This window comes from Mytilus galloprovincialis, chromosome 12 (genome assembly GCF_965363235.1).
Source record: "Mytilus galloprovincialis chromosome 12, xbMytGall1.hap1.1, whole genome shotgun sequence".
NCBI lineage: Eukaryota > Metazoa > Mollusca > Bivalvia > Mytilida > Mytilidae > Mytilus > Mytilus galloprovincialis.
The window spans coordinates 32,181,645-32,195,231 of NC_134849.1; the positions used below are offsets into that span (position 1 = coordinate 32,181,645).

General features: G+C 30.9%; 1 protein-coding gene across 2 annotated transcripts in view; it reads right to left on the minus strand.

Moving 5' to 3' along the window:
- LOC143055513 (von Willebrand factor D and EGF domain-containing protein-like) overlaps positions 1 to 13,587 on the minus strand; it is a 32,510-nt gene that overhangs the window by 550 nt on the left and 18,373 nt on the right. For both annotated transcript variants that reach the window (XM_076228674.1, XM_076228673.1), the window contains exons 11-19: positions 11,518 to 11,729; positions 8,536 to 8,671; positions 8,023 to 8,113; positions 6,866 to 7,041; positions 6,072 to 6,340; positions 4,807 to 4,924; positions 3,513 to 3,627; positions 2,360 to 2,487; positions 981 to 1,098 (exon numbers count right to left, since the gene is read on the minus strand). In XM_076228674.1, the coding sequence (XP_076084789.1) occupies positions 981 to 1,098; positions 2,360 to 2,487; positions 3,513 to 3,627; positions 4,807 to 4,924; positions 6,072 to 6,340; positions 6,866 to 7,041; positions 8,023 to 8,113; positions 8,536 to 8,671; positions 11,518 to 11,729 (1,363 nt within the window). The remainder of the gene's footprint in view (positions 1 to 980; positions 1,099 to 2,359; positions 2,488 to 3,512; positions 3,628 to 4,806; positions 4,925 to 6,071; positions 6,341 to 6,865; positions 7,042 to 8,022; positions 8,114 to 8,535; positions 8,672 to 11,517; positions 11,730 to 13,587) is intronic.

Genomic DNA, 13,587 nt, shown 5'->3' on the forward strand with positions numbered 1-13,587 from the left:
TAAATATATTTGAGAATAAAGTACGCATACCATTTTGTTTATTCTGCATCATTTAACAGTACAAGCATGTCATTCTGTTATACAAATAATTAAATCATCACTACATCATTATTTGTTTTTGTTGTTGTTATATGTCACAAACTGTATAGTTTATATGGCAATAAAACTTTGAATTGAATTGAAATTGAATTGAATTGAATTGAATTGAATTGAATTTACAAATCCGCAGTTGTCATATTCTAGCCTGGCTCGTTTTTACTATATTATTTGAACGTATAAACCAAAACTGAATTTTTTCACATAAGTATTTAAATATATATGGGTGCCTGATAAATCAGTAATTGTTTTTGTTTGCCATGATGGATGATTTGATACAAATTACAGCAATATTAGATCACTAACACTGGAACACAATGACTACATAATGTTGTCCGCACCCATGTAGAATGCCAGCATGTCTTTTTTTACTCAAAATATCGATGATATAAAACAAAGTGGTGGTTTTGATACCTCGGGGTATTTTCTTTAACAAACAGATTCGATTGCATCAACAGGAGCTGACAATATATGAATTTTATCATGTAAATTCAAATTTCTGCATAATAAATCCAAAATCAGGACATATTGTATAATATATATGCCATCAATATTGAAACACAACTACAATCTTTTGTCGGCTTCAATCAATGAACAAATATAATTCCTTGCCAAATCTCCTGAGATTCTATTAATACAGCTGGTACATTTAATCTAATAAATATTTTCAATAAATAAGCAAAATGATGACTTTTTGAGCATCATTAATCAGTCTTAGGACCAAGTCTGCTTTTTAAGTTAACACAAATTATGCCCTAGGACCGGTCACAGCAGTCATCAAACCTGTCCTAAGTTAATTTCAACCAGTCATATAGTCTGCTTATTAAGTTAACTAGCTGTACAGGTTAGGACCGCACCTATCTGTACATTTATTTAATACATACCTTGTACGCGTTGATCTATGGTCCAGCTATTTTGGGATACAGATGGATTGCAAATTTGCTGTTTAGAATTCTGCTCTCCTTTTCTTATACATTTGTTGTCTATTTGACATATGTTTGACTAATAAATACATAAATAAATATTTAATCATAATTTAAACTATCCCTCACTGTATATAATGAGACCAACTTTTGAGGATATAATCACTCGAATTGTATATGTTTCTGCAATATCTTACACTACTCCTAACAAATACAGTGTATGCCGTTACATACTGTCAGTAGTAATGATATTTATACCGAACTTTTTAGTCAACTGGATTTACTAAATATTTTGAAACCATAAATGATTTTGGTAGATTGATATCAGTAGTTTTATGGTAATGGTTTTGTTGTACAAAACCAAATAATCTTCAAAAAAATCTCTATTATGTATTCGTTTCTTTTTTGGTTAAAACTTCTAATTGTATGGGGTATATACGTATGCTGTTTATTTTTGAAATGACACAATCGAAGAAATACTACTGATAATCACCATAGTGGAAACAACAAAGGACAGTGATAAAAAATAACAATATTTAAGGTAGTACCTAACACTACACATGCTACAGGGAGATAACTTTGTAAAGTCAGCTAAACGTTTTAATTACGTTGTGTTGTAAAATTAATATAAAGCTTCTCAATGATCAAAATTGGTGTTTGTCAAACTGCTATATAACCAGTGAAATTTTTCCGACAAAACGGATGGTTCAAAATTTTTGAAATTTTTATATTTTTGTTCAAGGGTCAAAGTAAATACTTTGACAAAATTTTATGAAAATTAAACGAGCCAAATTAATTTTAGTGAAAGTGTTGGGTACCACCGTAAGGATGTACTTAGTTGAGGTTTTGTCATTTGAGTCAAATGTTCGAACTCCTTGGTGTTTTTTCCATACAATACAAGGTAAATATTTTGTCCTATAGCACCCATTTTTTTTTCATACAAGATTTAATAACTCATAAAAGGTCATTTTACAAAATTATAGCAGACTGTTGATTTTCTTTCTTTTGATTTGAGACCCACATAATACCAATGCAAATGTAAGGTAAAAGTTCGAGTCAGCCTTTTTCCTCCATATTTTAAATAACAAATATCTCGAAAAGGAGCCCAATGACCTATAAATAGTTTTAGCTTATTTTGATGCTTAACCAATGCGTTTGCGGCTTATAGTTTTAATTTTAGATTCTTGATTTATTTAATTTCACCTAAGTACATCCTTAATAGATATCAAAGGTATTAGATTTATAATTGAATACGTTAGACTCGTTTCTCGTACTTATATTATCAGTGATGCTCATAGCACTGTTTTAGGAATATCAAACTATGATTATCTTGTAAATACCTTCATAGTACAATTGCCTACTTCGTTGCATGCTTGACACAATGAGTCAAATATTATTAAAGTTTCTGCATTACTGTACTGTTGTCCGTCTGTTGTTATACTTATTTTGAATCCCCCAACAACTGCACCTGTAAATTGTAATTAGGAGATAGTGTATGCTTGCCATTGAGACCACTATCGACAAAGTTTAGATGGAGTTGGTGTAAGGAATAACAAACACCGTATGCTTTTGATGACCACTATTGTTGCAATTTTGTCTGAAGTCTTTTTTGTCGTAAAACGACAAAAAACAAAAACGTATTGAAACTTTAACAAGATTTTTCATAACCTCTTACCTCATTAAGTAACATTGATGAATTTAAGTGGTTTGTATTAAAGGCATTTTGAATAAATCCACAATGTAATTGTAATATGTATCTAACGATATGAATTATTCTGGGTTTTGCCCTCAATGGCAAGTTTTGTGAAGAAAACCTTGAAAAATGCCGAAAAAGGTAAAAATTGGCAGTTATGTTCTATGTTACGGCACATTAAGGTATTTGTCTTGATTTGAAATTAACCAGACATTAGTTGAACCCCAAAGTTGATAAGATGATTAATGCACTTGATGTTTATCAGTTTATCAGTAGTATTTACAATCTTTAACATTTCCTGCAGGTTTCAACGAAAGCCTGGCATATGTATGATATGTAACTCTCTCATTAGGTGCGATTCTATCACGAAGGGAACAAACTAAGTAAAACAATCAAATATAACAACAAGTACTTAATTTCATATCAAAAATATATTATTACTCCAACTTAACTTGTGATTACCAAATTATTAAACTTGTATACGTCCGACAATGGAGGAAATTGCTATTAATTTAATCATAAAACAAATGTATGATGTACTAATCAAACTAAATTATATGATGTATATGTTACAGGATCTGCTTTCTCTTCCGGAGCACCAGATATCATCCAAGTTTTTGGTGTGGTCCATGTTGCTTAATCTTTAGTTTTGTATGTTATGTCTTATATACTATTATTTGTCTGTTTGTCGTTTTCGTTTTAGTCATGGCGTTGTCAGTTTATTTTCGATCTATACGTTGTACATCCCCCCTGTCATATTTCGCCCCTCTTTTAAAACAAGCGTCTGTTTAATATCTTACCGTTTGATACACCCGAAGGTGGCAAAGGACACTCTAATTCATTAAAACTTGTGAACATTCCCTTTACAAGTATGTCGCCTTTTCCTTTGTCGTCTACAAGTTTTCCATTTTCCATCTAACAGAAAACAATTAAAATTGAAGCAAATAGGTTAACCATAATGACCCTTGACATATTGCTTTTAGATAGAAACTTATATTAAATATTCCTTACCGATGTTTGTGTAGGTGTGTTTTGTTAAAATTTTGACAGTTTCGGATGTACCTCGCACATAGACGCACCGTGGTAAATAAATGTTGTTTCCTATTCTAAAAGTATTTTGATTAAAGTAAAGAAAGGTTAATATAGTTGAGATTATATATGTTTTAAATGTGTAATTTTCCATGTTTAGTTTGTTTTTTGGTTGACAGTGATATTCGTTGGACAAGGCAGCGTAACAAATTTCTGTATGACTGAAAACTGTATATGTTTTATTACTTGTCACAGCTTCTGAAATTCAAATATGTGACACTGAAAAGTTAGTAAACGAAAAATATGATACATAGGAAAGAAATTGTTTAAAAAATTTAGTGCAAACAATATTTTGATATTATGTTTAAAACCTTTCAGACTTTAGTTAGAATGTATACATACCATAGACCATGTTGACTTGTGTGTCCATATTCAATGTATGCTTTTTCTATCAAACTTAACAGACAATGATAATGAATTGTTTTCAAAAACAGAAAGTATTTGATCAAAACTTCTTAATAGAACTCTTGAACATTACATTTTTACCACACTCTGTTATTATGTTGAGACATTTCAAATAATTGCCATAAAGATTTTATCTACTGTGTCAACAATTAAACATGGTAAAGATCTTGCGGTAGTTAAAATGCCAATTTAACAAATTAACCTTTTCTGAGAAGGCCTATTGAAATAGGAAAATGTGGTATGATTGCCAATACGACAACTCTCCACTAAAAACTAATTCACATAGAATGTAACAACCATAGGTCACTATACAGCATTGTACAATAAATGAGACCCGTACTAAAAAAAGTTAAGAAATTTTGACAGACGTTAAAACATATAAATGGGAATACGAAATCCGGTACAAAACAAGAAAAAAAAAACTATTGAAATCAGCTGCAATTACTGTGAAATGAAATTATGTTACACTAAACAGTCGTAATATTATTATTACGTTATTGCTTATTAGCAATCAATTATTTTTAGCATTTTAAATCCAACGGTATATGGCTCTTGTGGGTGTTGATTACGATTTCAACATTCTTGTTTATGTAATCTTACCTTTAAATATCGAATACGACACTGTAAGTCAGGACTGTACATCAGATTGTCTGCTATAACATATGCAGTTCGACAGTCTTCCTGACGAATATCACATAAACTATCTACGTCATCCTCTCTGGAAATAATGGTATTACAAGGGTTACATTCTGAACTATGAATAACGTTCAGTGGTACAATACAGATTCAGAAAACATTTGTATTTTACAATGATTAAAAACAGTTTCAAAATCGATTTTTCAAAAACCAGACAAATCAAGCTGCGCCAGGGTGCACAGTTTCCTCTAATTAAAAGAAATGATAGATTTGCACTTGTTTGTGGATTGGAAACAAGTTATTGTAACTTATATTAATTCCTTCCTAATTGTCGGTTGCGAGAACTGGCTAGTTGCGGCATTAGCCTGTAATTTTTTTCAAAATCTACAAGAGTGTCTTTTACGTGGCTCTTTCTTAAAACGGGTCAGCTATTTATCGTTCCATTCCGACGAACTATCGTCGTTTCTCAGGACCATATTCGTAATTGGTATCAAGGGAGAGCCAAAAATGCAGTCCCTGCATTTTTCTCGCCGAAACTGGGATTGAACCAGGAACCTTTGTGTCAGTAGTCAGATGCGATAACCACTACACCACGGCTTTTCTTACATCAACTTTGGTAACCTTCGAAGATTTATGAAAGATTCAAGGCCTAAAATTCGTCTCAAATTTGATGCACAGTTTATTGTGTTCAATTTGTAGCATAAATCAGTAGTAATGACATTGCGGTGGAATAGCCTTTTCAGTTTAATATGTTCAGCATGCGAAATTCGTATGCCTAAAACGATTTAAACATGGGTGACTGTAACTAAGACCATGTATACTCGTTGCAACTGAAGAACCAGTTCGTTTATATCTTTATCAGGAACGATTATACCTAAATGATTAAAAACAAAGTATTATAACTGCATTACCACATGAAGCTGTATGATCGAAGAAAAACAAGCATACAAGCGAAGCATAATCGATCGTATGTAAATTTTTTATCAAATATTACTCAATTTGTTAACTAACGATTAAATTCAAAATCATGGCCTAGGTCACGACGACTGGACTTATTGAATCCTCTGGGTTTAACTTACTAATAGTATCCGTATACTTAATTGTGTACTTATTTAACACAGTTAATAACTTGTTGATGCTTTGTTTTTTCTTTTCTTTCATTTTTACTACCCTTATTTATCAATGCTCTCTTAATCATAAATATTTGTTATATTTGTATTCATCCATACCCATAAACAAAATGAATTAATGGAACAGATCCAACTTTTACTGAACAGTCTGGTCCATGATATCCACTGTTGCAAATACATTGACTTTTATTACATTTTCCTTTCATGCTACATTCACTTGGACAAATATCGGAAGTGACGTAATCCGGAAGTACTAATTGACCATTTTTTCCTGTGACGTAGTATTTTATATCCCCAGCAATTGTTATCTGGCAAGCTTCATTATAGACAAGTACAAAGTTATCCAAAAAAGTAAGACTGTCTGTAATCTACAAATAAAAAAACTAAACCCAATGAATATGTCAAAAATAAACTGTGAATAGACGTTATTTCAAATATTTGTGTTGTTGTGTTTGACATATTTGAAATGATCATGAGACTTGAATAATGTACCATTAGGCGACACTCCTTATCATAGAAAATATAATTAAATGAAATATGTTACATTTGTAGTAGCTGTTAGATACATCGTAAATAAACAGGTGTTTCATTAAATAGAAAGGTCTAAAGGCAAGAAAAGTTATCATCTATTGTATTATTATCTCAAGATACCCTCGATGATGTCCATACATGTATTTAGGAATTAGTCAAAATATGCAAAGACCTAATTCATGGTTATATGACTTTAAAATGATATATATTATGTAAACTTCATGGTCACTTGAATATGTTACAAGTTTATCTTTATTTATTGTAATGCTGATAAATGAACAAAGTATAGTGATATGCTGAAATGACACTCTTCAGTGCTTTTACAAAAGATTTTAAACGCAATATTGCTTATACAATCAAACCTTGATATCCTCTGTACAGCTATCCAACAAAACCGTGTAGTCATCAACATTTTCTCTGCAGTGGGGATATAAGGATGCTTTTTGGAATGCTTTCCTGCATACATTTATAGCATACGACAGTGTTTTGCCTGACTGTGTTGGCCAGGTAAGAATCGATCTTTTGCGGATATTGTCTTCTGCAAACACAACATTGGCAATTTCAATATATAATGAATCATGGGTAATTCCATAGTTCGTATCCAAAATTTAAAAAAACGTCACATATTTGGTTGAATTTCATTTGTTTGTGACATTTTAACCAATCACGACGTTTTTGGGGTACACTTTTGTAAATATTACCCAGAATGCATTATATTCTGAAATGGCGAAACGGTTTGAACAATACAAGATAACTTGGTTATTCACTATTTCTATCATCAAGGCAATACTTTATACAAAAAACATTGTTTACAAATTGTATGCTCCTGATGCTCATGTTGTAACCATTAACTTATGATTGTTTTTATTGTATTTTCTTCTTTTTGTAACGTGTTGAGTACTACCCTTATTGCTAGTTCATTCAATAAGAGATATGGAATACTCATAATCAAAAGTAAGAAATAAACTAACAACGCCATGGCAAACAAAATAAACCAACAAAAGTCAAACGATTGTATTCAAAACATAGAAAACAAAAGACAAAGCAACATGAAGTCCCAAACAAAATGGGGGGGGGGGTGATTCCAATTGCTCTGGACATTATTTTTAATTTAAAATTGATTGGTTTATGTTTCAAACAAACAATATAAAAGTGATAATAATCAATGCTGAACTTGACCTCAATATTATCATCAATATAACAAATTAAAATTTGAAAAGCTTTGTTTGAACGGTTCACAAGTTAAATCATAGACGCAACTGGAAACAAATTTTACAATCTTTCTTTAACCATAACTCTTGAACGGTAAGACTGAACGTCGTCAATATCAAACTTTATTTTTATAACAGTAGCATGTTAGTGTTTATCAAGTATAATGTTCTCCCTATTTTGAATTGCTGCTGTGAATTAACATATCAAAATTATATTCCTCCATGATTATTATGAAAGCAACTAATTTAGTATTTCGTAAAGAAAAACTAGCTATTACTTTAACAAGGAATACAATAATCTGTGTCACCTGTTCGTTGAGTTTCTGTCTTGAAACTTCGCTTTCCATTTGTTTGTTTCTTTGGTGGAAGAAGTGGTAATCCTTTGTTACCATTAAATACCTGAAACATTTGAGTTCATATAGTGAAAATCGTTCAAAGCTGTTGTAGCAAAGTAAAGTTTTGTGAAGGTTTGACCGTTTTGTTTGTTCATTATAAGATTTCAGTTATCAATCATCAAATAAACCTCTATCGATGTCATGATATGCTATTTATTTTTTTTAGATTTGATGAATACGCTGAAGATTAAACATATATCACTTTAATCGTTTAGAAATAATTCAGTTATTAAATCCAATACCATATTGGTATGGCTTATGTAATGTGTTATATTTTTTTGTCGGATCCTTTGATCTTTAATTAGAAAACATTTTATGTTCTTGGTTTTTTAGACCTCTATTTTCCCACTTATACTTTCACATGCATATATATAACAATCTTTTCAGTGGAAAAATATGTATTTTTTGTGCATGCATCAAAATTACCGGTGTAAGTGGATTTTTGGCTGACCCTGAACAGGAAGTGACGTTTTGAAGACATTGACAATACTCGTGTCCTTTGCTGTACCGTTGGTCGATTACAGTTGACTTATTGTAAAACATAGACTGCGGTTTTGGTATGCTGAAATAAACAAAATATATATCAATGATTGTTTTCTTTATCCCGGCAATGTAAAGTAAGTATGTGATACCGCGTCTATCATTATTATGCACAGATGTTTAAAGGTACATTATAAATATGATTTTATTTATTTGTGTTCAGATAGTGATCATTCAAAATCGACATTGTAATGAAAATGTATGTTCAAAAACATTAGCATCTGTCGAATTTACAGAACAGTCATAAGAATATATAATAAACGTTATTTATATTGACAAAAACAGTCTCATTATAAATGAAGACTAAACAGCTGAAGTGAATGTGTTCTATTCTTGACCTTAAATTTGTGATAAACAGTTATCATTTTCATTTCTGTGTTAGCGTAAACACTATTTTATTTTAGGAATGACTGTAATATTTTTTCTATCTATTCGAAGTAACATACAAAATGTGGTGCATACTGAATAAGCCGCGTAGCGAGCAATTTTAAAGAATACACCACATTTTTTTTTATGGTCGAATAGACACAATTTGTTTTACAGTTATTTCTTATAATTAAATTCTAAATCATTTTTCAATCGGAGAAAACTATGAAAAAACGTTGATGACGTCACGGTCACATGACTAAATTATGTCTACGTGCTGATAAGCAAAACAACGTCAGTCAATCAAAAGACTCGTTACATCCAAAATTAAATTATTTTGGATTAAACATAATTATTACAATGAATATTTACATTCACAAATAGGATTCAGAAAGAGGCAACACGTGCTTATATCAATCTGTGTCCTATTAGTCGACAGCAATCATACATTTTGTTGATTATTGATTCATGATATTCAAAACAACATTCACTTATTTGTTCAATACCAATGATTATAAAAAGGTCTTCTGCCGGTTTCAAGTTTGGATATAAAAATATGTTTTTTTATTCGTTCTCGAAAAATATAAGTTACTGTCTGCGTATAGTGAAATTGTGAATGGAAATGGGGAATGTGTCAAAGAGACGACAACCAAACCATAGAGCAGACAACAGCCGAAGGCCACCAAAGGGTCTTCAATACAGCGAGAAACTGCTGCTCTCCGGTGCGTCCTTCAGATTACCCCTAAACAAATATGTATAGTAGTTCAGTGATTATGGACGTCAAACTAAACTCCGAATTATACACAAGAAACTAAGAATAAAAAATCATACAAGATTAACAAAGGCCAGAGGCTCCTGACTTGGGACAGGCGCAAAACTGCGGCGGGGTTAAACATGTTTTTTTAAGTCATCAACCCTCCCCCTAAGCCTCCAGCCAATGTAGAAAAAACAAAACGCACAGTAACATGTATAGGAGTCAGGCATGCGGCGATTTACGTTGCAATATAATGTACCTTATTACAATTACTTTGACAAAACTATCTTTATATTACATTACAATTACATGCATGTATCAAAATAATGCATTTAATTACAATTACTTTTGCAAAGTAATGCATTGAATTACACATTACATTTGTAAATGTTTTTATTTAGTAAGAAAAATCAAACATTTTGAAAAAAACAACATGAAGTAACGAAAGATTTTAGCATTTACAATAAAAAGTAAAATCACAAAAATTCTGAACTTAGAGGAAAATCAATTCGGAAAGTCCATAATCACACTGTTCCGTTTACATATTAGATTTAAAGTATATTTATTACAACTATTACATACCTTCCAACTTTTCATAATGCCCATGGTTTTTTAGGTGCAAGATGGCTCTTGTGGTCCTACAAAACCTTCAAGGGGCCTTCAAAGGTATTTTAATCTTGTTGGTTTTTTTTGTTGTTTTTTTTTTTTTTGGCTTCTTCATACTTAAACAAGCCTACAGCTATTATAAAATTAATGGTTTTATTTCAAATTTTTGACAACATTGCTTATTCAAAGTTTCCATATGGGAGTCTCTTTGAGGGGGGAGGGGGGTTACCCACATAGTGACAGTTAAATTGTTTTTACATCTTAACGGTTTCAAAGTTTACATGTCTGTGCTTTCTCTAAATAGAAATTACAGAGACCGAGTTTAATATTTATCTTAAGTAATATTAATTTCACTTTTATAAATTTTTATTTGTTTAATAAATTAGAATCAAAACATATTTACTGATAATTTCTTTCCTAATTAAAATAAAAACAAAGATCTTAATTTATGACCAAGTGTCAAAATGGTGAAAAAGTTGATTGCAAACTAATTAGTGTTTAATGACAATGGTCAATTTTCTTTGATTTAATCATGACAAGGTATTCATTGATGTTCTGACAACAGCAACACACTTTTAACATTATTCAAATGATTATTTTTTAATTAATTCAGAAATCTTAAATTCTGCTTTACATGTAGCTAATTCTCCAATAATCTGTGAAAAAAGTAATGCGATGTAATGATTTGTAATGTATGAAATTACACAATTTTTCCCTCAAGTAATGCATTATATTACAATTACATGTAATGTCAAATTTGGGGCATTATAGATTACATGCAATTACTGGGAAAATGTAATGCATTACCATGCAAGAGCTTAAAACAAAGTTGTCTCATTGTCAATCATGCCACATATTCTTTTTTATACTTAATGAAATTACAAAATCAGAAGCTCAAACACATCAAACGAATTGATATTTATTGTCATATTCTTGAATGTGTACAGACATTTTCTTATGTAGAAAAATTGTGAATTAAACCTGATTTTATAGCTAGTTAAACCACTCACTTAAATTCCCATTATATTGACAACGATGAGTGATAGATATGTGAACAAAACAAACATGTACAATTGGTAAAAATGTCACATTTTGCTACATTCTAGTGTCATATAGATTTTGTTCCTTCTTAAATTACTTACAACCATGATTTCGGAAACTGGTCGTATGAAACTGCTTTCGAGTCATTTGCCCAATCTTTGCCATGTCGGTCAATATATTTTCCATCGAACGATCCACAGAGTCCTTCTGCGCAATTTTGGTGGTCAGAAGGTATTTCTAAATTTATTGGGGACAGTAAATTATTGACGACATCAATTGATACAGTTAATCTTGCTCCTGAGGGGAAGTTTATCTAAAATATAAATATTTTTTACATAATTACACCTTATATAAGAAAACCACCTTTTGATTGGTTGATAGCCAGTGCACTTTTCGCATATTCTAATATTTATCCTCACTTCAAACGGATTATCTGTTTTTATCCACCGCTGGTGAATTTGCATCAAATACCAGGGTAATAGCCATTTGGGATATTCCTTTTTGATCCTCTCGCGTATTAGTACATGTATATTTCCCGCGGTTCTATGATTATATTAGTCTTGTAACCTGACAAATATACTCAATACCGTAAGCGGACTTTCGGTTCGAATATATTTGAATTAAAGATAAGCAAAATCAAAAATATGTTATCAGGATTCTAGGTTAAAATAATATCCTCTTATCCTCAAAACTATGCATAAACATGCTAAAAAATTACAGCTTCAAAGTTTCAATCTAAATATTTACGGTGTAATTAAACCGATATGTCATGTTATGGAGGGGTATTTGCGAGAAACACCAGCCTAGTGACTCGGGAAATTTTACAGTCCCTTGACGTGTATTTTTCGCAAATACCCCTGAATAACCATGATAACGTGATATATCTGATCATTAAACAATTAACCAAATATTTTTGTATTTTTCAAAAACAGGATTTCTTTTATTCTCAATTGTAATGCCTTACATATAGAAAGAAAAAGATGCGTGGTTTTGATACAACATCCGATTTAAAGTAATATGTACACTTCTGTATTCGATCCACATACAATACACTGAACAGCCGTCTACTGTGTAAAATACATATATTTCATGTGTTTTGGTAAAACACAACAGGATGCAAAACAAAAACTACAAAATATATGGTCATTTATACCAGTCAATGGCACATTAATAAAATGAAGAATGATATTTCCGTAGTTAATAAAGTAGAGAGGTTTGAACAGTCTTAGAATATGAACTATTTCGATGCTATCGGATCTAACTGAAATTACTCTGTTATTTCATAATTCTTATAAGTAATGTACGATTTAATACAAGGTTCATTTTATCATCTTTGAGAAGCATTTATACCAGATGTAAACCTTTTCCTTTTATTTATTTTTTTTTTAATTTAATTTTGCAAAATCTAAAACATTTCTCAGTACTGAAGTAAACACTAGCGTATTGCATCATAAGCATTTATGTTGTATGGGATTTATATTAAACACATTAAGATAATTACATTCTTTTCATAGTATCGTTGGTATATTAAAAACGTCCTTCGTTGATTTTCATAATTGTTTGATAGATACATAAGTAAAACGCAAAATTTGAAAAAAATACCTATTAATTAGGACGTCGTGTTAATGGCAAATTTATTTATTGGTATATTGTGTCTTGTGTTTGTTTTTTTTTTTTTTTTGCTTTTGTTTTTGTTTGGAAAGGCTTTTCGATTTGAAACATCCACAAATAAGACAGGACAAGACACCGTCTTGAAATAAAAATTGGCATCATAACTTACACAAGGTATATTTCAATAGTAAGGCCGTCATTATGTGCCCATATCTAACTTTAAACTTGGAACGTCATCATTGTTTATGAATGGAAGATACATTGTTGTACACATAACGAACGTCAAAACATAGTTGTATACAGAAATGTTAACGCAGTATCTATTACAAGCATATTCTTAAAAATATAACTTGGTGGAATAGGAAAACTGATTTGGACTTACTTTTAGACGCACACAAACACACGTATATGCAGTTTTAGATATTGTCAATGTGCACACTTAACAAACATGCTTATTAATTAACAAATCAGGTATACAAAAGAACTAAATTGTGTACTTGTCAATCTACATATTGCTGCACTTTCCCAACTTTGCTGATATTTGATTTTCTTTGTTAATG